We start from the raw sequence: 24,626 nt of genomic DNA on the forward strand, positions 1-24,626 counted from the left end.
TGCCCGCCCCCTCAGCTGCCCCGCTGCGAGGGGACGCGGAGGGGCACAAGTGCCCGGATGCAGCCCAGCCGTCCCGCCCCCCGCCCGCCCCCTCACCCCCCCGCCCCCCGCCTCCCACACGTGTGAAGCGGCCGCAGAGCGCCAGCGCGCGCGGCCTCCCCGCCCCCGCCCGCGGGCCAACCGCCGGGGCGCGCGCCCGAGGGCGGTCTCGCCCGCAGAGCTCGCGAGAGGACATGTCCGCGGCGGCGGCGGCGAGCGAGGGTGAGCGAGCGGCTGAGGGAGGGAGCGAGGGAGCGGGGGGCGGACGGTGCCGCCGCTCGGCCGGGCTCCTCCACGCGGGGTCCGCGGGGGAGCGCGCGTCACGTGACGGGCGGGGCGGCGGCGGCTCGCCCCCGGCGCGCGGCGGGGTGGCAGCGCTGCCGCGGTGCCGCGCCCCCGGGGTCGGGCCGGCCGCCGCCGGCGGGGAGGGGACGGAGGGCGGTGAGCGGCAGCCGCCAGCCAGCCGCTGCCATCCGGCCCCTAGGTAGGCTGCTGCGCCGCCCCGCCCGCGGGTGGCCGCCCGCTCCGCCAGCCAGAGCCATCTTAAGGAGGCCGAGGCGTGTGGGAGGGCGCCCCGCCGCCCTGGCCCCGCGCCAGGAGGGGCGGCCGCCCGCCGCGCTGGTGGGGCCGGCAGCGGCGGCCTCCCCCTCCCTGCCGGGGGAGGGCAGGATCCCCTCAGGGCCGGCTCCTGGGGACGTGGTGGCGGCGGTGGCCCCTCAGCCCCGCCGGGCCTCTCTGCGGGGGCTCCCCCGCCCCGCGGGGCCGCGCAGGTGGAGGCAGCCGGGAGCGGGGGTGCTGGTGCCGGCACCTCTCGCATCGCGCTGTGGGATGCGTCTCCCCTGGAGCTCTGCCCAGCTCGACTTCTGCCCTGCTTATGCTGATAGATTTTCCTTGTGTTGCACTGCAGTCGCTATTTTTTTTTATTAAGGCACACAAACTCCTGGGTGACGTACGGGGCCTGTGGGTAGAAAGGCACAACTGCGGGGCCTGGCCTGAAAAATACGTGTACTGAAGTGAAAGCTTTTCCTTGTTCAAAGCAATGAAGCTGAGACCTCTGGCGTTGGTCACCTAAACCGTGCAACTGCAGTGTAGGTTCACTTACCTGTTAAAAGAGCGGCTGTGCTTAGACCAGGGGCTGTTAAAGGGGTTGGTTTGTTATTTGTGAAATACATAGATTTTAGATGGCGCTTGGTTAATCAGATTTGTATGTGAAATAACAAGTGTATCTGCAGCAATTGTATGCACAGGTCTGTATCTCAGATGCACATAAATCGGTTAACACTTGTGAGAGTGACACTATTTGGACTAGAGGGAGCGAGGTAAAAGGCTGTGCTGCAGTGCCTTTCCTTTGTGCCAGCAAATACATTTGCCTTTATTCTGTTTATATGGTTGTTGTACCGGTTTCTAAGTATGCAGTGCAGAAAACTGCTGTTATGCTATCTCAATGCAGTTGAGAGAGAGAATACTAGGACTTCATGGCTGCAGCAGGCAATACAGCTGAAATAAAAAACTACAGGATTTAAAATAAAGTGAATAATTTGTTTAACCATGAAGTAAATATCAGAAACTTATCTTTTCCTGCATATTTCACAAAGAGCACTGTGAAATCTCATAATTTTGCTGTCAATATGTCTGAAAGATTTAGACTAACATCAGTCAGCTTTTAGGAAAAAAAAAAACAGCTTACCCTGTACTGTGAGTACAGCATGTTCTAAAGTTCGTGTTTATGGGAAAGTATATGGGTTTATAGGTACACTTCTTCCTCACGCTACGTCTTTCCCTTTATGATGGAAGAATGCCAGGTTTTGAATTAATTGATCTTCTAAAGCTCTCAACAAAGGCACAGCTGGCGTTTCATAAGATTATTTTCTTAATGTTTGACATTTTTATCTAGTTCCTTCCTGAAGTTTTCTTTCCAGTGCAATTAGTTAGGGCAAATTATGATTTTGTGATATAACTTGCATTTAAAACTTGACAGAGTACTGTCTGGTAATCACACCAGTTATTAAGACAATAAAAACATCTGGAAGCTGAAAATCCTTAGTACGTTATTGGAAGTAGAGAACGACTTTGACGATTTAGCTGTATTTGGAGAAATGTAGAAAGCTGGACTTAATGATACAGGTGAATTTTTAGGAGCAGTCGTACAGTAACATGGCAATCACCTTAATATTTACCATTTTTAATTTGTGGGATTCTGTTGAATGAGGTATTAAAAAACAAAGCTTTAAAGGTAGAGATTAATACACAGATATTCAGCCAAATTTAGTGTTTATGTGCGTAAAATGTTCAATGAATTGGAGCCCTTGCTTGTTAGCCTAGAAATCAAATTAGATAATTGATGAAATTATGAATTAATATGATATTGGATAGGGAATATACTTAGTTGTGGCTTTGTTTTTTGGGGGTTTTTAAACAGCGTTTAGATTACTGATTAAATAATTATTGGAAGGAAGAGGGAATACCTTTTATTGTAGACCATTTGGGTTTTTTAGGCTTTTTTTGGTGTTTCCATCTTGTAATCTCTTCCTCTTGTGTATTTTGGTTTTGGCTTGTTTTTTTACATGTTTAATTTTTAACCTCTTTCGCTGATGTGTAAAGAAACCATAACATCAGCTTCAGCACGCAAACCTTTAAAAGAAGAAAAACCATATGTGTTAGGATTCATCTCTCAGAACAAAAGCAACATTGTGTGGCTGAGCAATGTATGGGACCTTGTAGGTGATACCTATGGGTTCAAAGCCAAAACTGGAAAACCTCATTAGTGTTCTATGAAATGGTATTTAATAAATACCAGCGTTAAAGCTAACTGTGATTTTTTTTTTTTAACTTTTCTAAATTTAGTATGTAGTAGGTTTCCATTGACATAATCCTCTGTGTCTGTATATGCATATATGTACACACATAATCCAAAATATACTAATAAATGAAATGTTGATGATGGAACAGATATGTTTGAGTTGTTGTCATAGCAAAAAGCCAAAATGTGGTTGTGAATAGTTTCCTTTTTCTTTATAAAGATTCCTTCATATTGGAATCTAGAAAAAGAAACTATATTTCTGTTATTAAATGAAGTTATAGTGCATAGATATAATTGGCACTTAAACTTCTAAGTGTGAAGACATTCCAGCTCTAAGGAATTATTCAAGCTGGGCTTGAAGGAGCTAGGACTGGTCTTACATATTTTAGTTGAGTTAAAAGGAGTGGGTGATGCACCTCTAGCACTATTATTCTTGCTAGAGGTAACTGGAAAGACAAATAATTAGTGTGTTAGAATTTGAGTAGTAATATGAAAGGTGCTAAAAATGAGCTTAGAGCATATTGAAATTAGTTTACTCTAAGGATTTTCAACCTAATAAGATACTTTAACATCACAAAACTGCAAAAACTGAGAAAGAGGAAGTTGTATTCTTAAGGTTTTAATTTCTTAGATGGAATAGAATATGTAAATTTTAAAATAAAGAATGCTTGTGACATTTTTGTGATTTTTGTTTTTCCTATCTTTACTTTCCGATTGACCAGAAATGTGCTGAAACAAACACTATAGAAGGAGGCTAGAAATACAAGGTAAGTGCTATATCTTAAAACAATTAAAACTTTCTAAATACAGTTTTTTATAAAGCTGCTATTTTTTATTGAGCTATTTTTTATCGCTTTAAATTGTGCTGGTTTTATAATCCTGTTAAAATGGAAGGTTTTCCAAGAGATATGCTCTCATACAAAGAGGAATTTGAGGATATGCAGTACCTATGTTACATAAGCTAAGAGCAAGTTATTGGGATGTTTTTGCTTTGCCATTTGATATGAGTGGTTTTTAATCATATCGTAACGTTTAAGTCAAAATTCTTTTATGTTGATTAAACAATATTTTCTCTTTTTAAAAGGACTGTTATACTTGCAAGCCTTCACAGATTACGCTAGACATTTTCTAAATGTTAGTAGTTTTGATATCGGTAGGTAAAACGTTGGCCTATATAGCATTTTGTTTATTTTTAACAATTATTCTGCAGTGACTCAGGCTAGTACCAGCATAGCATCAGAGCACTTAATAGCACAGCACTTCCAAAGTACCACCAGACCCAATGCGTTTTTTAATTAAATAAATCCAGTTATAGGTGAGGAGAGAAACTTCTTTCTTGAAGGGAGTAACTAAGAATGTTTAATGGCTGCCGATAGAATTCTATTTCAATAGGTACTAGGAAGGGACTCGAGCAGCTTAGTAAAATAAGGAACTTAGATTATGTCAACTAAAACGTTCTCACTTTTGGAACTGTGTGCCTCTGATGTTCAGCTGGTACCAAAATGGTGAAAATTCTGATCCTGCCCCCTCCCTCCCCATCTTTTATATGGGAAAAAGTGTTTTGGTTGGGGGCGGGGAGGGGAGTGGTTTTATTTTCAGAATAACCAAGACAGAGCATCGAACTTAAAGCCTCCGTGATAATTTCTACTGAGGCCCCTCTAAGATGAAACAGAGCATTGGCTCCACCTCTACCGAAAAAGCCAGACACTGCACACAACTTCCCTGGCTAAGAACCGCTCCAGAGAATGGGAGAACAGCAAGACGTACAAAGCTTTCTGGATATACACAGAAAGTGGTATGTATCTGGAGCGCTGATGTATTCCAACAACCCCCAGAACTGTAGTGTTAGTCAAAAAATTAGCAACTGGAAACACTTAAAGATAGGGAAGCTTCCTTTAACCTGAAGGTAAGGTGTGTTTTAGGGTTGCATTCAGGCTACACAAAGAAGAGCAGGTTTGATTAGACTTGGCAAACCAGTCCACTTCATGTCCCGGTTTAGTAAATCTGCAACCTTTGTTTCTTACTGTGAATGTATCTGCTACTTTTTTAGCAGCATGCTTAAAAAGGAGATCAACAACCAAAATTAAGTCTGTTTGTACTTGGCAACCATGAATGTTTCATGTTTGCTTCTTTAAATGAAATTATTCTGTCCTGCTTTGAGCATAATGAACCACTATCCCTGGCATTGGTTCTTAAGCATTTTTATCACCTGAAGTTCAAGAGCCTAAATCACATAATACTAATTATGGAATAAAACTTTTTCAAACTTTTCTTCTGTGATAAAGGTTGACAGCTGCTGTAAAACTACTCCTCAGTGTTGTTGAGGCTCTGTCGAAGCCACAGCCACAAAAATCTTCCATATCCTGAAACTCCAAAGCAAATGCACGTTACAGAATTTATTAAATAGTGTTCAGATTACTGTTATTAAATCCAGATGTTAATGTAACAGTTTTGCACTTGTGCAATAAACTGGATCTCTGTAATCGTTGACTCAGTAGACAGTATTTTAACATCTCATATTTAAGTACTTGGCTAAAGCCATTAATTAAATGTTTGAAAACTGGCTTAAACCTGGGCATGATGCCAAAAGCAACAAAGTGAGAGAGAAGTCATAGTTAAGCTCATTTTTGATCTTCACACCAACTAGTGAAACACAAATGAACAGAGCGCTAAAAATAAAGACAAAAAGAGGAAAAAAACCTGGTTTTCTACCCTCCTCAAACTGAATTTACAAGATCATTAGCCCTAATTTATATCCCTGAAAAGGATGGACAATTGTATTTTTTTTTCCACATTTTGTTTCTAATGTTAGAAGTCTGCTGGAAGCCTAGAGAACAGTTACTGAAAACTTCATTAAAAGTTGTAAAGACATTAAAATTAGTTTGCCAGTCATTCTTTATTATGTAAATGTAAAAGAGGTAGCTCATAAAAATTCAGCAGAGAAACCATTAAAATGGAGTTCAAATTGTTAGTGTATTTCAGTGAAGTCCAGTTAATACCCATAAATGGCTCTTATGTCTCATGAAGTGGCAAGTTTCTCAGTATTTCCTCTACAAAAAAAGTTGCAGAGGCATAGAATTCCAGCAACTAACATTCTGTCTAATTAAGTTGCTGGCACAATCCTTAATTTTGTTCCCCTTTTTGAAAATGAAAATCTATTGTTTGGTAAAGTTGTGATCCAGCAAAGCTCTAAGCATGTGTTCATGAGACGAAATGGGTTGCACCAAGTTGAACACATGCTTAAAACTTTTCAGGATTTAGAACCACATGTTAGTAAAGCTTTAGGAAAGTAGTAGTTGTGACTTAACATAAGCAAAGCAATCTGTGTATGGGTGTCATTGTGGTGGATGTATTCCTTCTAGCATCACAGTGTTATAGATGCAGTCAATTTTGTGTATAGGTAATCTCTTTTAGATTGATGAGCACTCAGTGTAATTTGTGATTTATGCTCTTAGTAAGTGTTTATACTTAAATGTTATCTGAGAGAACGTGATATCGCAGTTAATCTAATTTTTTGTTTTAAAACGCTGCATAAGTTGTATGTGTTATCAGTATTTTTGTATGTTGTAAATTAGCCATCTTTCTCGGCAGGTTTCATTCTTCTATGTAAATAACTTTGGAAGTGTGAAAGCAAAGGATTGTGTTTGTGCTTTTACAGTCTGTCTTTGGTGGTAATCAGGCAGACAAAGGCCTTGGAATGTGTGTATTTTGACAATGGAGCTTGCTGAATGTGTTGAGATTACTGTATAGAAATTAATGAGATCTTTATGTTCATTATGGTTGGTCTGAATTGTACCATTTTAGGAGGTTTTGGATGGACTAATAAATCTCTGTTAACTATTTTGGTTTATTTGTTTTTTCATTATGATACCATGTTACTTGGTAGGTTATTTTTTAGGATTTTCTCTTTAAAAAATGGCATCTTAAAAATATCTTTAAAAAATATCATCTTAAAAATATTTTTCCATAGAAAATACAACTCAAGACAGGTAACCAAAAGAAATGCCTTAATGTTTTGCTAATGGTTTTCAATATGTAAGTTGTACTCTTTGTACAGCTATACTCTACTATATACTTAGTATATTTATAAGGTATTTGTTGAAGACTTGTAAACTGTGTGAATTAGGAAATAATTTTAAAAAGCTTTTTGAATCAGCTCTTGACGCCATTTAGTAGTGATGTGTCAGATTTTCTATTGATTCAAATCAATAATTTTTTTTGATGGCAGTATGCTTGTTCACATATTCTCCTTTGATAGTTGTACTTGTGCTTGCAGGAGTAAATAAATTTATGTACACTCCTAGTAAGAAAATTCTGAAAATAGATAAATTCAGACTCTCATTGATTTAGTATCACTGTGCAGCAGCATTTGTTATGAAATTGAATGCAAAATTGACGATGAAGCTGTGTGTTTGCATGTCAGTTCTCATTTTTAAATTTTTCACTATTACAAAGTGGGTTTTTTTTAGTAAAATTGCAGAATTTAATGCTTTTACTCCAGACGAGTAGGTGAACTCATACTGATTAAAGCATTTTTGCAAACCCTGAAGTAAGTTTTTTCAGGTAAGAAATCCAAAACTTAAATTCAGTTTGCAAGTAGTGAAAGTGCTAATAATACTTGCTATCACTGAATACTGAGGAATTGCTCCAAAAGCAAAGTTGATCAGTTAACAGGTCGTTTGTTTGGGACTTGCTGTTATTTCTTTAAAAATTTCCAATGTTCCTGTAGTTTGGCTTATATAGTTTAGGTAAATATTGAGAATTATCACAACATCCTCACATAACTGTGTGTGAAGTTATAGGAATGGGTGAAAACCTCTCCATTTCCCAGTTAATGTATTAAAGACTGTTTTTGTTGGGAGTTTCTGAACAGCAGAAGGATTTTAATATCCAGTTTATGAGGGCAGTGCTTCCTTATTGTGTTTCTAGTAAATACTTGAATCAAGAGAAGTTACTACTTCATTATACAGTCTTTATTATTTCTGAATTTGCATGGGTTTACCGTAATGCTTCTTTACGTTAATGTCAAAAAATACAGCAGCACTCAAATACTTTCACTTGATATAAGATAAAGGGCTTACTGAGCAAATGCTATCAGTTTCTGCAAAATGTAAACTATCTTTGTGGTTATAGGAATTGTAACTCTTCCAGTGTGAATCAAGCTGTAGATAATTAATTCTGCATCTGTAGACAGTTCAATCAACTTTCTTTGCTTCTATGAATAGCACAGTGTAATTGGTGATTTCTTCTGGAATCAGATCAGCATGGTGAGGCAAAGTGTTCTGGCTGCGGTAGATCCAAGCTGAGTGGTTAATGACTCCCTCCTTCCTCTGCCAGATGTTCCACCCTTCCTCTGTTCTGCCCATTTAACCGTTTGACTGCTCTTTTACCAGGTCCTGTAAAATACGCCTGATTTTTAAAAACTTGTTGCGCAGAGCTGGGAAAACAGAAAGGTGGAATCTCTGGGAAAGGGTGAAATGCAGATGGTAACAACCTGTTTCAGCTAATAGTTCATTTTTCTCTGCCCTGAGAAAGTTCTGAGCAGGAACAAAGGCAGGCAATAAGGAGACAAACTAGAAATCTGAAACCAGAGGATGGATAGAACACTAGACAGTACTCACGTACCATTCTCTTTCCTTTTCTGCAGACTACACCAAATTGATAGTTGACTGGAGGCTCTTGAACATAGGCAAAGTTCTACATCTACTGTTTCTCAAATATTTGAGGCAGTAATGGGGCCAGAAGGTAGTCCAAAAGATAGAATTCCATAGCATCTCCTTGATCTGTCTGTGGGTTCTTGGCATCCGTAGGTAGGCTTTTGAAAGCCTAAGCCAAGGCTTATGCTGGCTGTCTGAGGAACATGGTCAAGAGAAGAAAAGATACATTAAGGAAGGATGGTATACAGAGCATTTTTGACAGGTGAAGTGGAAGCTGAGATGAGAAGTGGTTTAGTGATACATGGAGGATAGAAAAAAAGAGAGAATTCAGGAAGAGGAATCGAGAAGGAAAGCAGGTACTGAAATGATCTGGGGAAGAAATGAACTACGATCTGATGCCAGACAAGAAATAATGAAAATAAGGCAAGAGAAAAAGAGAAACCTGGGCTATAGTAATTGTATCTGACCAAATAACATTTAATTAATATCTCGTTTTCATCAGATTATCAGTAGCTTTCCAACAGGGGTTCTAATAAAACTTTGTAGTATATTTTTTTGGCAAAAATATTTTTAATGCTGTTCAAGAAGTGTATCTTTGAGTAAAGAGTGGCATTGCATAGATTTTTTCAGCCTTTTTTTACTGATTTATTCATGATTAAATACATTGTGTGTTTTAGTGTTAGTGAATGGATCTAACCAAAGTGTTCTGAAACATACTTACCCTACAAAATTACATTTGATGACTGTTAAATGATGGAAATATCTCACGTATCAGAAGGAATACTAAAGCAAGTATATTTTCTGTTATGCTGCTGGAGACTAAAAATGTCTAGTATACAAATAAAATTAAAATTATTATGTAGGAGAAAAATTATGGCTTGAAGTATTTTTAGGCTTATGAGTTCGTAAATTGACTGTTACTCTAGTTTCGATGTGTTCATGAAAAGAAATGTTCACTAAGAGCTTTTTCATTAGCATTATGCAGAAGGATATTGGGGAAAAATATTTTTTAATATATCAGCCTGTGTTTTAAGGAATTTTTTCACTTTCTGAAGCTCATGAAGTTCATTCCACATTTGAAATACATTTTCAGCTGAGGGGAGTGAACTATTCAGCCGCATAACTTACTGAAACATGATTAAGGTGATAAACATTGTCTTTTGAGCCTCTCATTCCACGCCTACCAGAGATTTTTGCCTGTTCAGGTTTGTTCTCCTAAACCATTTCAGTTCAGGTTAGCCAAGTTAGCAAAGGTAACTTGGTTCAAGCTCGTTAAGCTGATTGAGCTCTCTGTGGATAAGGAGCACCCATGTCGACAGCTGACCCAGCAGTGTGGACAGGATCATCATAACCAGAAATGGGGTGGTGAAAATCATCTGAGAGACTGGTAATTTTGTCAGCCAGCACAATTGCAAGTGGACTTGGTGGTTCTAACAGAAATGCCCTATGTTTAGTCGCTATACCATCGGACCTAATTAGTCAATAACTGTAGTTTAATTTTTTTAAACATTTGAAGTAGATACTCTAGTGGTGGCAGGTGTTCTATGTTGAGTTAAGGAATAACCATTACTAAGAGCTGTTTAAGTTTTGTAATAATAAGGCAGTGTTGCACAGGAGCTTTCTATATTCCTATAGCAGACTTCATTAATGGTGTCTCTTCCTTTTTAATTCAGAAATATCCTGTTCTTTAAATTGGGGGTAGCAGATGTTACAGACAGTTTTGGTGTTTGTGTTTTTTTTTTTTTTTTACACTGATCATATCAGTGTTAAATTGATTCTTTGTGTTATTACTTTCATGATAAATTTCTTAATATTATTTTCCTTAAAGATGATCTTTGGAAACAATTAGTCTTAACTGTGTGAAGGAAATAATTTGTTGCAGTCAGGCTTCCTCGTTTTTAAGTCTGCACATGTGAAATTTGTATCTTTGAATACAAGAGGCCTTTTTTCCTATGTTTATTAACTTTCTGTTGAGTGGTTCTTGAGATTTTAAGTATTTCTGAAGGCCATTATGTTTCTTTCTTGATCAGCTTATTCTTGGTTACTGCCATTTCTGCATAAACAGAGGACTTTTTTCTCTCCTTTATAATTAAGGGAGATGAGAATGATTGCTTTATGAGGGGAAGGTTTAATGGCTTTTTTTCCACTTAAAGTTGTATTAAAAGAAAATTCCAAGAAATACAGAATGTAGATGTGTTACGGATGTTAAGTGTAGCAATTTGTGCAGAAATCTACTGTAAACAATTTTATGGTTACCATCTATCCTTTTTTATTTATTTATTTATTTTTAAACAAGCAGCTTTGTAGGGAATGAAATATTGAAACACACAATAGTGTAACAGATAAGAGTTCTTTGAAAGTGGCCTTAGGCAACATAAACTCTCCTGACCCAGAGTTTCTGCCCTGTTAGTCTTTAGCTAATTTCAGTATGGAAAATGGAATTCAAGTTCATTTTAGCTTTGGAGATCGTGAGAAATTGGTTCTTAAAGCACTGAGGGCACGGACTGTGGATTATAGCATTAAACTGTTTAGAACATTAGAGTTTTCAGGCACCATACTAATAACATGCTTTTTCTGGTTATTTTAGAAAATGGGTGTTGATCTGGGGATTAAGCTTGATCACTTATAATCTTGGTTTTGTACTTATAAAGAAACAATAGGTGATATTCCTTCCTGTGGTCTTACCCTGTTCACAGAGAGTTTTATTGGCTTTGTTAGATTTGAGAAGTAAAAGTTTGGCTTTTGTTTAGTAAAGTGTATTGTTTTGTCTTTAACAACATTTATTTTTCTGTTAAAGTCATAATATTAATGTTTATGATATATCTTCATGTTTAATTTCCAATGTTTAGGAAGCTGGTGTTTGAGGTTTTGTGGTTTGGGTTTTTTTCTACCTGAAAGTCTGTGCTTAAATGCATGGAATTTAACATTCTTTTAGTATGCATCCTTATTGTATCTATGAAAAAATCCCACTTTAATTCTTGGGAAGATACCTCAAGGTGTAAGTCTATTACAACTGATGTAATTGCAATCACATTCGGACCTTTTTTCACTGTTGTATAAAAAATTAAGTCACTTAATAGGATGGGGGATATGAGCAGTTGAGCAGTGGTTCATTGTTACCAAATGTAATGTGACACTTTGTTCTGTTTGCTTTCAGGTAAGGTGTAATAATTTTTCTTTAACGCTGCTCTATCAGTAGGTGTAACTTGGCGAAAGCATCAGTTGAGGACTGAGGAGGGAAGAGGCTGTCCTCCTGAAGCCATGAATCTAAATGATAGCTGGTATATAAGTGATGAAGCAACTGTGTTCTTTCCCTTTTAAGTTCTTTTTGAAGTTCGTAATAGAAAGTAATACTTCTAAGCCAAGCAAATGAACATACTTGTCCAGTTCCAGCAGCAGCTTTGGCCATAAGAAATGCGAAGCATATTGACCTCATTCTGACTCTAGGATAATGACAAATACAATGGAAAATAATTTACATGTATTGAGTAGAAGAGTTGGCAATAGCATGAAGTGGTATTATGGGACTGCCAAAATTTTGTGTCACTGCTTCTGTTTAGTTGAGAAAGATAAGCACTTGGACCCACACAGCATGCATGTGATGAACACATGTATGTAATGTATGTAGCTAACTGAGTTATCTTTGGGAGCACTAGGGGAGCCTTCAAAATCTTACGGATGTAGCTCACCCAATGGTTTTGTCTAAGCAGGACAGCAGCACTATGCAAAAATCATCTTAAAACTTCCATCACCTTCTTTAATTAGCCCACAATTGTACTTTTGTTGCTATTCAAAATGTGTCACATTATCCAATGTAAATTGAATTGAAAAGATGTTCCCATGAACTTGTAAGTCAGACATGTTAATCGTTTGTTACTACGACTCTGTTTTCTTTCTAGTTAAAGGAAATAGAACAGAGAAGATTAAATACTTCCAATGACTTGCAAAGTAAAACCAGTCATTTGGGACAGTTAAATACATACCATAATCATAGAATCGTTTAGGTTGGAAAAGACCTTTAAGACCATTGAGTCCAACCGTTAACTTAACACTGCCAAGTCCACCACTAAACCATGTCCCTAAGCACCACATCTACCCATCTTTTAAATACCTCCAGGGATGGGGACTCAACCATTTCCCTGGGCAGCCTGTTCCAGTGCCTGACTACCCTTTTAGTGAAGAAGTTTTTCCTAATATCCAACCTAAACTTCCCCTGGCACAACTTGAGGCCATTTCCTCTCATCCTATCACTTGTTACTTGGGAGAAGAGACCAACCCCCACCTCGCTACAGCCTCCTTTCAGGTAGTTGTAGAGAGCAATAAGGTCTCCCCTCAGCCTCCTCTTCTCCAGGCTAAATCACCCCAGCTCCCTCAGCCGCTCCTTGCCTAACTTGTTCTCTAGACCCTTCACCAGCTTCGTTGCCCTTCTTTGGACACACTCCAGCACCTCGACGTCCTTCTTGTAGCGAGGGGCCCAAAACCAAACACAGTACTCGAGGTGCGGCCTCACCAGTGCCGAGTACAGGGGGACGATCACTTCCCTAGTCCTGCTGGCCACACTATTCCTGATACAAGCCAGGATGCTATTGGCCTTCTTGGCCACCTGGGCACACTGCTGGCTCATATTCAGAAAGCAATCGACCAGTGCTCTGCTGTGCTTTTTACAGGGAGCTTACGTGATCATAAATAAAAAAAGAACAGGAGAGAGAATATTTTAGATGAACTTTAAGCACTTAGTGCAAATCAAATAAAGAACGCATGGTATATATCTGCTGCTTAAGGTGTACAGAATGTTGATTTTGATCTTTTATTTAAACATTAATTTGTCACCTTCTAAGTTCTTCTTTTGTCCATTAGCAGGTTAAATTTTACAAGTTTTAGTTTCAGAAGTTAAGAGCAACAAGTTGACTGGTTTCCATGGTTTCAAGTTATTGTTTGCATTGTTAATATCTGAAAGTTGCTGTGTTGGTACAAGTCAATACGCAGCAAAAGTTTTGTGAAAGAGAGATTTTCTAAGTTGTCCTAAGGTGATGAGTAGGGACCACTTAACTGAGTATCATCTGCATGTGTGCACTGAGCTGCAGTTCAGACATAATCATTTTGATGTTTGCAAGATCCCTTGAATTGAAGTTGCTAGTAATCCCTAATTATGCTACATTATCTTGAATTCAGGTCTAATTAGTTTTTAGTTTATTGGCGAATGTGAATAATGAGTGAAATTCTGTACTATAGAAGTTGACTGCATTTTTTTAAGAGGTCAAATATCAATCTTTGGTACACCAAATATTATAATAAAATTTTGCTAATCTCTGTAATAGTGTATAGAAATAAAAAGAAGCAAAGTATATCTTTTTCAAGAAATTTCATTTTATAGAAATGATTGTGCAATGTTCAGTCATGCTTATGAAGGAAGGTAGAAAGTAGCACATTCAACGGGAAGCATTCCTGCAGTTCCTTCCTTTTTGACTTGAATCCTAATGCTTTCCTTGCTTTGTTCAATTCAAGGGCTTGGTTTACAGGCACTAAAATAAACAGAGTAGCACCTGCAGCTTAGTCATAAATGGGAACATCTTGAAGTAGCTAAGCAAACAAATGAAATCATGGAGTAATTTAACCTTTTCTGAAATGCCTTAGATGCTCTACCAACATTCATTTTTAAAGTAGATCAACATTTTGGCTGTCAAAGGGCTCTGAACACATAAAGGAATTGTTCCAGATTATGATCCAATTTATTGATAAAAGTTACTAATTGATTATTTTCTGAACTGTCAGAACACCTCTTGTGAAAAGCTCTGTGTATTTTCTCTTCCTTTTTTTTAATAAATGCCCACTTCTAGGACATGACACTAAAATGTTCAGCAATCGTATGATGTGTTCATATAAATATTTGACCCTTACTCCAGACTTGAGCTATCAAGTACTTTTGTAATACCAGAATGAACATTTGTGGTTTTTATATGTTGTCAACTTCAATTACACAAATAGATTCTTCTGGCTACACTGTTTATGTTTGCTGGGCACAGAAAACGATGGAGCACATGTTATCTTATTAATTCCTTCCACAAAGTTCTGTCATAGCCCAGAAGAACTGAACTTGCTTTTTGGCAGGTAAATCTGAGTCGATCTTCCAATTACTTGAACACTACTGATAAGCACTTCATATTAAAACTGATATTAAGAACTTTTGCATTCTTTTTAATTGGAATTCAAATAAATTGCTTCTTAAATGATGTGTCACTTATGTTTTATTGGAAAAAAGAGATTTAAATTAGACGTGTACAGATCCACAAGGCGGAGAAACCAGAAGCATCATTTGTTTGCACACCAATCACACCAATAATGCATACGGTTTGTGGTTGTGGTTTTGGTTTGGTTGGTTTTTTTTTTTTATTTCTTTGTCTTGCTATATTTACGTATTATAAAACTGACCTTGTGTTGTTTTCTAAGCTGAGTCTAAATTTACTTGCTGCCAATGTTAATACAGGCATTTTAAATTTTAGTAGAGTATTAAAGCAAATGTAAAATGCTGACATCACCACCATCTTCATAGACTGAAAAATGGGAATGTCATGTTTAGATTTTTCTGAGCATTTGCAAATGGCGTATTTCCATGCACAGTGTGTGCATGTAACATCTAAACAAGATATTACTTCATGTTTTACCTGACTAGTTTAAAGTATTTTTATGAAGCTGTTTATTTTAATAGAACTTGTGAGGATATGTACTGTAACAACTCCATGTTTATTTAATCAAGTTAACCCAGCTGAATGACTTAGCAGTGCCTCAATATGAGCATTGTTGACTAAGAATATCCACAAAAAAGATGAGATAAAATCAGATAATGTCTGCTTATAAGGTGATTAAAAGTAAAAGATTGTTGAAGACTGTATCTGGATGTCCTTCACTTACAAGAAGTCATAGGACAATGTTTATCTGTTATACATCCAGGTGTTGTTGCCATAATTCTTGTTGCTACTGAGTGCTCAGGTAGCAGCTGTTAGGAGGGATGGACGTATTAGTTGTAGATGAAATAACATATCTTCTTATTGTGATTCAGAGTTTTCAACATGAGTGAAGTCTTTATGAACTTTCTGTGACAAACAGTACTGTACTATAAGTTAAGCATAATGTGGCTTCTACTTATAAAGCATTGCATCAGTAGAAGGTATATTAAAAGATGTTCTGGGTTATCCGGATGGATTAATAGATGCCAGCTTTGATGCTTGGTTTCAAATAGCTTGCACAGCTACCTAGGTGACCATCTCTCTCTCTCTCTCTCTCACATGATAGACCAGCAAAGCAGTTCATACTCTTCTTTAAAGAAGAAGGTTGTTGACCGTGTATTATCTTTAAGAGGCAGCTAATCCTGGACTCTACTTTTTCGTTTGGTCCATCAGACCTCTTGTTTATTGGTTTTGGTGCATGCTGCAAAGTTATTTTCATAACTGTTTCTTAAAGGAAGATGGTAGATTTGAAAAGTTTTATATAATCAGTAAACAATTTAAACATTACTTCCATCTGAAGGGATTGGTTTCATTTTAGTGACTTGGAATATTATGCATATTGAACCTTGGCTTGCTTTCCTTAAAATAATTGTAAGAGGTTTAGCATCTTGGATAAATTTTATTATTAATGACCATTTTAAAGCCCACAAAGTGTGAACGCAGAAGATAATTGTAATATTCGACTTAATACATTTTTATGAGACCTTGAAGTTTTTAAACACTAAGCTTCACAACATTCCTATGAGTTGTATCCTTTCCACTGAAGGGTTATGTGAAGCCCAGAAGATTTTACCAGATATTGTTTGAATAGGTTAGTTTTGAGAAGGCAGTAATGTGAAAAAGAATAGGTGAATCATCTGTATGGCCCTACACAGCAACAGGGTAAGCTTTAGCTTCCCCACACTTTAAGGGAACTGTGGGAGGCTGCCTTCGTTCATCACAGACCCACACTCTCTGCCTGGTAATTAACTTGCACTTAGCAGGCCACAGCTCCCATTACAAATGAGGTGCCTTTTATTTTTTGCTTGGAGATAGTACAGAATGTATCATCTAGTATTCTGTTGACTCATCCCCTGCCTCTGTCCAGATATAAGGAATTTTCTATACTTTACATAGTTTATGGTGTGCATTTGCTAGTGTAGCTTATTTCTTTTCAGACTTTAATCCGTCCAAAGACTTAAGATTTAAAGATTTCCTTCTAAGAATTAGTAAAGAGAATCTCAGTGTAGCATTGTCATCGAAATACACAAGTGCTAAATGAGCTTCTGGAAGTCTTCTAGTGTCTGCTCAGTGGTATTCATTTAGCTAGAGTAGACAGTTACAAAAATTCCATCTCAATAATTTATTAAATAAAAGAGGAAATTTATCCGAAATACTTATCGGTCCATTCTTGATTCCATGCTCCTTTAAGAAGCATGTCATTCCAGTTGCTGGTATGGTGAGAAGCCTGACAGGACCTTAGTTCTGTCACATACTTCTGCACACTGTTTTTTAAAGAAATGAATAGTAACAATGAGTTTCTGATAATGCATAATCCAAGATGATTACTCATAGTTAGTCAGCCGTTGATATTTCTCATCTTCTGCTTTTGGCTAATTACCTTTGTAAATATAGCTGTATGATTTAAGTCCTTGTTGCTGTGTATTTTACCACAAAACTTATCTTCATTAATTAATATAACAATAAGGATTTTAACTGTAGGATTGCAATTTCTCTTTCAATATAATAATTTAATGTCAGTTTTAATTTCAAAGTTCATTTACTGTATCCAAAATACTTTTAGAGAGAGGTTGCGTGAGAAACTAACTGCAGAAGTTGTAAGCAACACTGAGTTGTCCACAGTGTTGACGCTGCTTCTCTTTGGGAGGAGGAACAGCATCATACTGTGTGAAGTAGAATACTAAAATGGCTGAATATTTTCATGAAACTTGTCTTTCGATCTTTTAATCCACTGTGGAATATATGAAATGAGGGGCCTAAATCTCAACAGAATAAGCATTGTTCTTGCAACAGAGGCAAACTTAATTTGAGACATTTTCTCCAATCAGTGAAATTATGAATGTCAAAAATGAATTAGATGAGCATATTCAGTTAATTTACTGATAATCTGAATGATTATTAATAGCAAGTACTTTCCATGTTTATGTTCATTTAGAACCAGTAAAGATGAATATATGACTGAGTACAAAATTCTATTTCAGTAAGTGGATTTGAAACCTACTGAGAAAATGAAAAAAGAAAAAAAGGAAACAAGAAATTTTCTGTAACAGTTTATTGTTAAAATTGCAGTGCTAAATGCGAAAGGTTGGTTGTTTTTTTTTTTTTTACATCTTTACTATTTTAAAAACACCAATATGTGAGACTTGGTGTAAAAGACAGATTAGTGATTTGGAGGAATAGTTTTAAGTGGCTTTTAGACACTTTGTAAGTATTTTCAAAGCTGCTAGTAGTAGTAGTAATAGTAGTAGTAGTAGTAGTATCATTATTTCAATTTTGTAATGAAATATAAGTGGTCTTTAGAGTTTGGCGAAAAATTATGTATGGACATGCATAAAAAGGTATTCAGAACAATTTCATGTAGGAATTTAATAAGATCTCAGACATATAACAGGATGTAAGCACAGCTGAAATGAAACTGTGCATATATGATATGTGCTAGTGTCTACCAAATAGAACATGCTGCATTTTAGAGGTCACAGAGAAACCATTATATACGAGACTGAGAAGCATTATTGTCTTTGTAGCAGACACCTAGATTTGGTATTGCTCCAGGAGCTGACCTGAGATGGATTTCCTGCAGCCAACCCTACTATTTGTTTCTTAATTTTCTTTTTATCCCTTGCTGATAGGCAGCATGCCAAGAAGAGTCGTCCTTTAAAAACATTGCATCTTTTCCTCTCTTTGAAGCGGGTGTTTCATCCCCAGTTCTTGTCTCTGGGAAATGACTCTCTTAGCTTACAGTTACCGTATTGTTCAGTGAGCTAAATGTTCCTGTGTATTTTGAATGTTTATGTCCAGGTCCTACTTGTATTGATCCTGTGGAAAAAAAGGAGGTACTGAGCATTCCAAGGGTCTGACCACTGGGACTCAGCTAATTTGAAGATTAGAAAGGAAGTTTGTTGTAGGCATATGTGTGCACTTGATAGGGCCAGCTGTATTCTGAAAGCATAGTTCTTGCCCTTTTATGAGATGGAAAGAGGAATTGCCAAGTTAGTCTGATATTGTGACTTGGCACATTATCTCACATACAAATCGTTAATGCTCACTGTTCAAATTGAGGTAATATTTGAAACTGTAATGGTCCCCTAGATGCTTATTATCACTCTAGCGTTAGAGATCGTTGTCACCACTGTACAGATTTTTGAGTCTTTCTAGGCATTGACAAGGAGATCCATAGACCTTAATGCAAATGACCTTCATTGGCAACTGTTAAGCTAACCTTCTGGATGCGGTGCTTAAGTTTTTTAGACGTCTTTTTTTTACTGTTTCCTGACACATTGCTAAACAAACAAACAAACAAACAAAAAAAACCCAACAAAAAACCCAACAAACCAAACCCAAAAGAACCCCAAAACCAACATTTTGCGATTCTAGTATTCTTCCCACTAAAGATTCTGGTGTATTACAAACTTCTAGCTATATTATTTAAAATTATGCTGAGTTTTATGAATGGAGAAACTTAAACCTAGGTGATTTGACTGCTGATGTTCACACCATGATTCTGTAATAAATTCTGTACTGGAGCCTGGTATTGCTAATACCTAATCTGTTGTGACTATTAATAATTTGATACTGCGCTGTGTGTAGTGACCTAAGTTCCTTGCAGGTGTAAATGAGTGAAGCAATGTTAAGGTCAGCCATTTGACTTGCACTGTGATTCTTGAACTGTTTTATCCAGCACATTTCTAAAATAAAAGCTGATTTACTACCTAAGTGTCATCCAGATTTCAGAGTTTGTGCCAAATAAAATACCGATTCTAGTGTCTCAAATGGCAGGAAAGTATGTATTTCCCCCCCCCAAGATTTTTCTAAGGAAATATACTTTGTCTTTTGAAGATAAAATGTTTAAAAATAAAAGAAGCGTTTGTCTTCAGCAGTTAAGAAAGATAGCAACCACCTACAATCTGTGAGAACACTTACATAAGGCTCATACGCTGTACAGGAGTTCTCCTTTGCCAGTACTGGAACACTGTTTCTATGTGGTTGTCAGATAAATGTCAACCAAAGCCCTGCTTGCAGTGCTGGTGCATATTCTGTTTTGAGAATCTATTCTGAAGGTTAAGTAGGAAAATAATTTTTTTCTAGTTTTCACTTTACTACTCTTAAATATTTTGCTGAATTTTATGTTAAAAAAGAAAAAAAATTAAATCCTTTGGGACTATTGGAAGAGTGGAGTACTTTTATTTTAGTTGCTACAAATAAGATGGTATTATACTTTCCAACACTTTGTAAGCAGACGTGTTTTCCTTACCAAATAGAATGGTGGTTCATACAACTTAATAAACCTTTAGATGTCGTAGTTTCAAGGAAGGGAGTGGAAACTTTGTATAAATTAGCAAGATTATCCTTGTATAAAATGGTGCTTTCTTGGGTTATGCAGAGTAGAATATTGAGACTTTAACAGCATGGATTCTTCTTTTTAAATTGTATTTTTCCTGTACATGTTTTTACCATCGAGTTTCAGTTATGTTTATTAATACACTTTTGTGTATAGGTCTGCTTAAAGTTAGGGGTTACATAGATAATGGTTACCATCTGTAAATGCAGATGGCAAATATGAAATAACTCTTCAAGATTGAGGAGGCTTCAAATAAACGAGAAAGGGGAGGCAAATGTGTTACTTTAATATAAAATATGGTAGTATCACGGTACATTAAATTCTAAATCAGATAAGTTTCTCACTTTTGCCCATGATGACTGGATAAAGTGTTTATTGTACAGGGTTTGATTTTAATTAAGGTGAACTAATGCTTTCTCCTACTTTTTTTTGTGTTTGAGTTGCTGGTGTCCAAACAATCAGTTATATTAGAAGTGTCAGAATGAAATGTGGCTTTTGAAAACTGAAGATAGATGGGAGATGTTCTGCATATCTTAAGTCTGGTTTCATGTGAAGTAAACGCTGCTGGTAGTAACCTCCAGCTGATGATAAAGCAATTGTATGCATCTTCTCTAGCAGTTAAAATGAGCGTGCTAAAAAATAGTAGTGGTTTATTATCTCATACATACAACAGTGTAAAAAGATGTTGTTTACATAGACATGTCTTTTTTTTCTTCTTGTCTATTTCTTTTTTTGTTCGTTTGGAAAGGTATTTATCAAAATGATTTTTATTTAAGTTTCAGAATTATTTTGTCAATCAATAAGGAAAAGCTTTGGTTTTAGAGGTTTCCTAATGATCAAGTTTGTGTACCGAATGAAGCCATAGTAAAAATTGGGATCTGAGAGTCTCAATCAGCAATATAATCTGTGTTAGAGCAAAGCAGCGAGAGGCAACAGTCACCGGTTGCAGTAGAAGAAATTCTGTTGGAAGCGGGCAGGGGGCCGGGGCATTCGCAATGAGGTTACCCAGAGGTGGTGGAATAGCCAGCTTTGGAGATTTTCAGAACCTGACAAGACAAATTCTTGAGCAGCTGGGAGCCCTACTCGGGATTGGGGGATGGACTAGATGACCCCCAGAGGTCCCTTCTAACCTGATTTAGTCAGGTTCAAACCATAGATTAAGCACATTTTGTGTGAGAAGTCACCTTGTTTTGAGTTGTACTGCAATGCTGCAATCAATATCATTTAATATGTTGCGTGTAATTCTTGCATGCCTTGTTCTTAGTTTAATCTGGACAACAAAACCACATTTATGTACATTTCTGAAATGAAAATTAAGAAATGGACCTGTAACTAATTTAGCAGTGTGTTGTAGAAGTGACGAAAGTTAAACTGGTTTAATTTAAAACAAGATATTTAGTTATCTGTCATGGGGAAAAGAGTTAGTCAAAGCTAACATGCCCTATAATAAATGTTAAACCTTTAGTACAAGAAGGTACTTCTATTAATTTCATATGGATTTAATGGCATGAATACCGCTAATGTGGTTTAATCTCTTTGAAAAGTGACTCCAAGGCATAACTCATAGCTATTAAATTGTGGATAAAATGCTGTGAATATGAGCAGATAAGCAGCTAAATTTTCACTTAAATTCTGCTCTGAAGAGACTTGCTTGGTTAATAATGTGCTTAATTTGTATGGGTGAGTGGGAGTTTGAGGAGAGTGTAATGTCAGGAAATCGAATGAGAGCTGGGTAAATTATGCTTCTAAAAGCTAAGAACAAAGAAAAAAATCTTGCATAACAGTAAGTTAATGTGTCTTCATTTCATGTGAAAGCACCAATTGGTAACTATGGAAAATAATGAAAAATATGCACTTAGCCATCATAATTGTTCTATTGAGATATATATCAAGCAGTACTTGCTTATATTTCTTATTTTTAAATTGGCACTTTCAGCAACATGATTCTTTACCCCTTTTTGTAGTGTAGGCCATTCTATGGTGGTCATGATCATTTTTTGTCATCTTGATGTTTTTTAAAATATCGAGTAACACATGAAAGATTTGGGGTATGGTCATTGAAACACATGTTGCATTTTAATAACTTTAAATACATACCCCAACACACCTGGTATTTATATTGAGCATACCTGAAATTTGAAATCTAAGGTTGAGTATGGGCAGCAGTAGTGTTTCTTAAGAAAAATAACTAAAAATAAACAAACAATTTAACAATAATAAGACATTTCTTTGGTTTTATGGATCTTCATGAATTGTTACTATTTCATATTGTTCGAGTTTCCAAGAATCCAGGGATGGACTTAATTGAAGTCCGTATTGATTTATTGAAATTTTAATGGCTTGATAGAGTTCTGTGAGCTATAAAAAGCCTGTACCGGAACTGACCAAAACCAAAAACTGAACAAAAAATGTAATGTGTCTAAATGATTATTTTTTTTTCTCTTTGTTAGTTTTATCAACTATAGTGTGATTAAGAGACCACTTGCTCTCCCTGTCCCCAGACGATTTACCACAATGGATCACTTGGGGACAGCAGATGCGGACGACGACTCTGGATCACTAACACGGCTTGCTCCTAGTCCTCACAGCGAAGCAGTTGCGCATGAGTTTAAGGAACTCTCATTGCAGCCCAATCAGTACTTACCTCCTCTTAATGAACGGAAGAATGGTGAGTGCAAAAGTGAATGTTTGCCTTTTATCTACATTACTTATATGTTTTCTGTGTGAATAATGATGTTTGTTTGCTTTTTTCAAATAACATGAATTGACTCTCTTCACTTGCTCTTCCCAAACTGTGTTATGTAGAGTTAAAGTGCTACAGTGTTTGTTAAGAAATCTGTCCTGATCAGCTTCACCTGTCATGGCAGCTTGTAAGTCTGACTTCAAAACTCCAACTGGAATACTTTGTCGAGGCACATAGAATGGAGTTGTTTATATTTTTAAATAGTTTTAAAACCACAGCTAGTGTATAATAGAAGTATTAATTAAATATTTTTGAGAGTTGGGATAATTACCAAGAGCAGGTTTTTTTTTTTTTCTGCAAAAATAATACAGAATCAAAGTTTCACATTGTATCCCAGAAAGTTTAATTCACCAGATAGATAGTTTAAGGTTGAACAACGGAAGAAAAATAGGATTTACATTTTGGGAATCTTTCCAGTATCTTTCCTTGTTGTTGATGTTGGCATGGCAACTTAGCAAAAAAAGTGTTTCCACTGTTACAGTAAGCATCAGGAAGAATTAGGTCTGAATCCAAATGTAGGCTCATTTTTATTGGGGAAAAGGCAGGAACCTTTCTTTTTTTTTCTGTGGTGTTTGTTTTCTCACACGAATATCTTCTAATAATGAAGATTTGTTTTGCAGTATTTGTAGTAAATAGCGGGAACACTGAAAGTATGCAAATGAAGTATTTGGTTTTTGAAGCATTTTTTTTAAATTGGTTTAGCTGTCTGTTGTAATAGTATAAGCATTATTAAATAAAAAGAAAACTATCTGAATATCCCAGCTTTAAAGCAGAAGAAATGGGGATATATACTACTAGGATGTATGTATATCAAATACCTAGGGATAGGTCCAAGTCATGGTATTCTCTGTTTCAGAAAGACATGGAATAACATAGACATTTATGATGTCTACAAAAGACATCTATAACCAAGATGGTCCTGTTTACACAATGAGGGACTAAGTCTATGGTGCTTTGTGTACATACCCTCAGTATTATACAGCACTCCAAGAAAGAAAAATGTAATAAAGTGAAGATATGGTAGGGGAGAGGCTTAGGCTTAGCTTATATAAATGTGGAATGACAACCTCTTTGAATACTTGAGCTTGTCTTTTAAAATTGCTTCCTTATGTTTTTTCCATGTATGAAGATCTGGAAATACGGAATACTATGTTAACTGATACAATGTATTCAAAGTATTTTAAACTAAGGGACCTGTAGCTAATTTATTAATATGTTGGCTCTACATCCTTAAGAATTATTTGTGTAAGGCATAAAAAAAAAATTGTAACTTGGGAGACATTAGTTTTTGTTGGCTACGGTTGGATGTTAAATTGATAATAGGTATGTCTATACCAGAAGCTTGTTTTAAGATAGCTTACAACATTTTACCTTTTTATCAAGGAAGCAACAGAAATACGTATTTAAAGAAAGCTATTTCATAATGAGGCTAACAATGCCGACACTTAACTCATAAACCTCATTACAAAGAGAATGCAGTGGGGTTTTTTGCATCCTGTCTGTAACTATACTTCTGGAAAATTTGTTCATTTGTCTCTTTTTAATTGCCTGTAAAACTGAAATGGGCGACACAGGTACCTATGTTGAGTCTAAATAAGTCAAACTTTTCATTTCTGAAGGTTACTACCACAAGAATGCACTAAATTAAACAGGAAAAATCCCTTCTAAGATGGCAAGCTTGTAAATTTCTCTTTTGACAAACCTTGCTATGACTGTGTTAAGCACATATTTATCCCTGTCACTTAATTTCATTGTTTTGTTATCTTCCTGCCCTTACTAATAAAGATAAATTGTCAAACAAGCAGTAAAACCAGGTATGCAGCTT

General features: G+C 36.8%; 1 protein-coding gene across 1 annotated transcript in view; it reads left to right on the forward strand.

Moving 5' to 3' along the window:
• The first annotated feature begins 220 nt into the window (after positions 1 to 220).
• Positions 221 to 24,626, forward strand: part of MRTFB (myocardin related transcription factor B) — an 87,549-nt gene continuing 63,143 nt past the window's right edge. The window contains exons 1-3 of the mRNA XM_082314284.1: positions 221 to 261; positions 3,562 to 3,606; positions 22,509 to 22,726. Of these exons, the coding sequence (XP_082170410.1) occupies positions 22,573 to 22,726 (154 nt within the window). The 5' untranslated portion in view covers positions 221 to 261; positions 3,562 to 3,606; positions 22,509 to 22,572. The remainder of the gene's footprint in view (positions 262 to 3,561; positions 3,607 to 22,508; positions 22,727 to 24,626) is intronic.

This window comes from Platalea leucorodia (assembly GCF_965183815.1).
Source record: "Platalea leucorodia genome assembly, chromosome: 5".
Taxonomy (NCBI): domain Eukaryota; kingdom Metazoa; phylum Chordata; class Aves; order Pelecaniformes; family Threskiornithidae; genus Platalea; species Platalea leucorodia.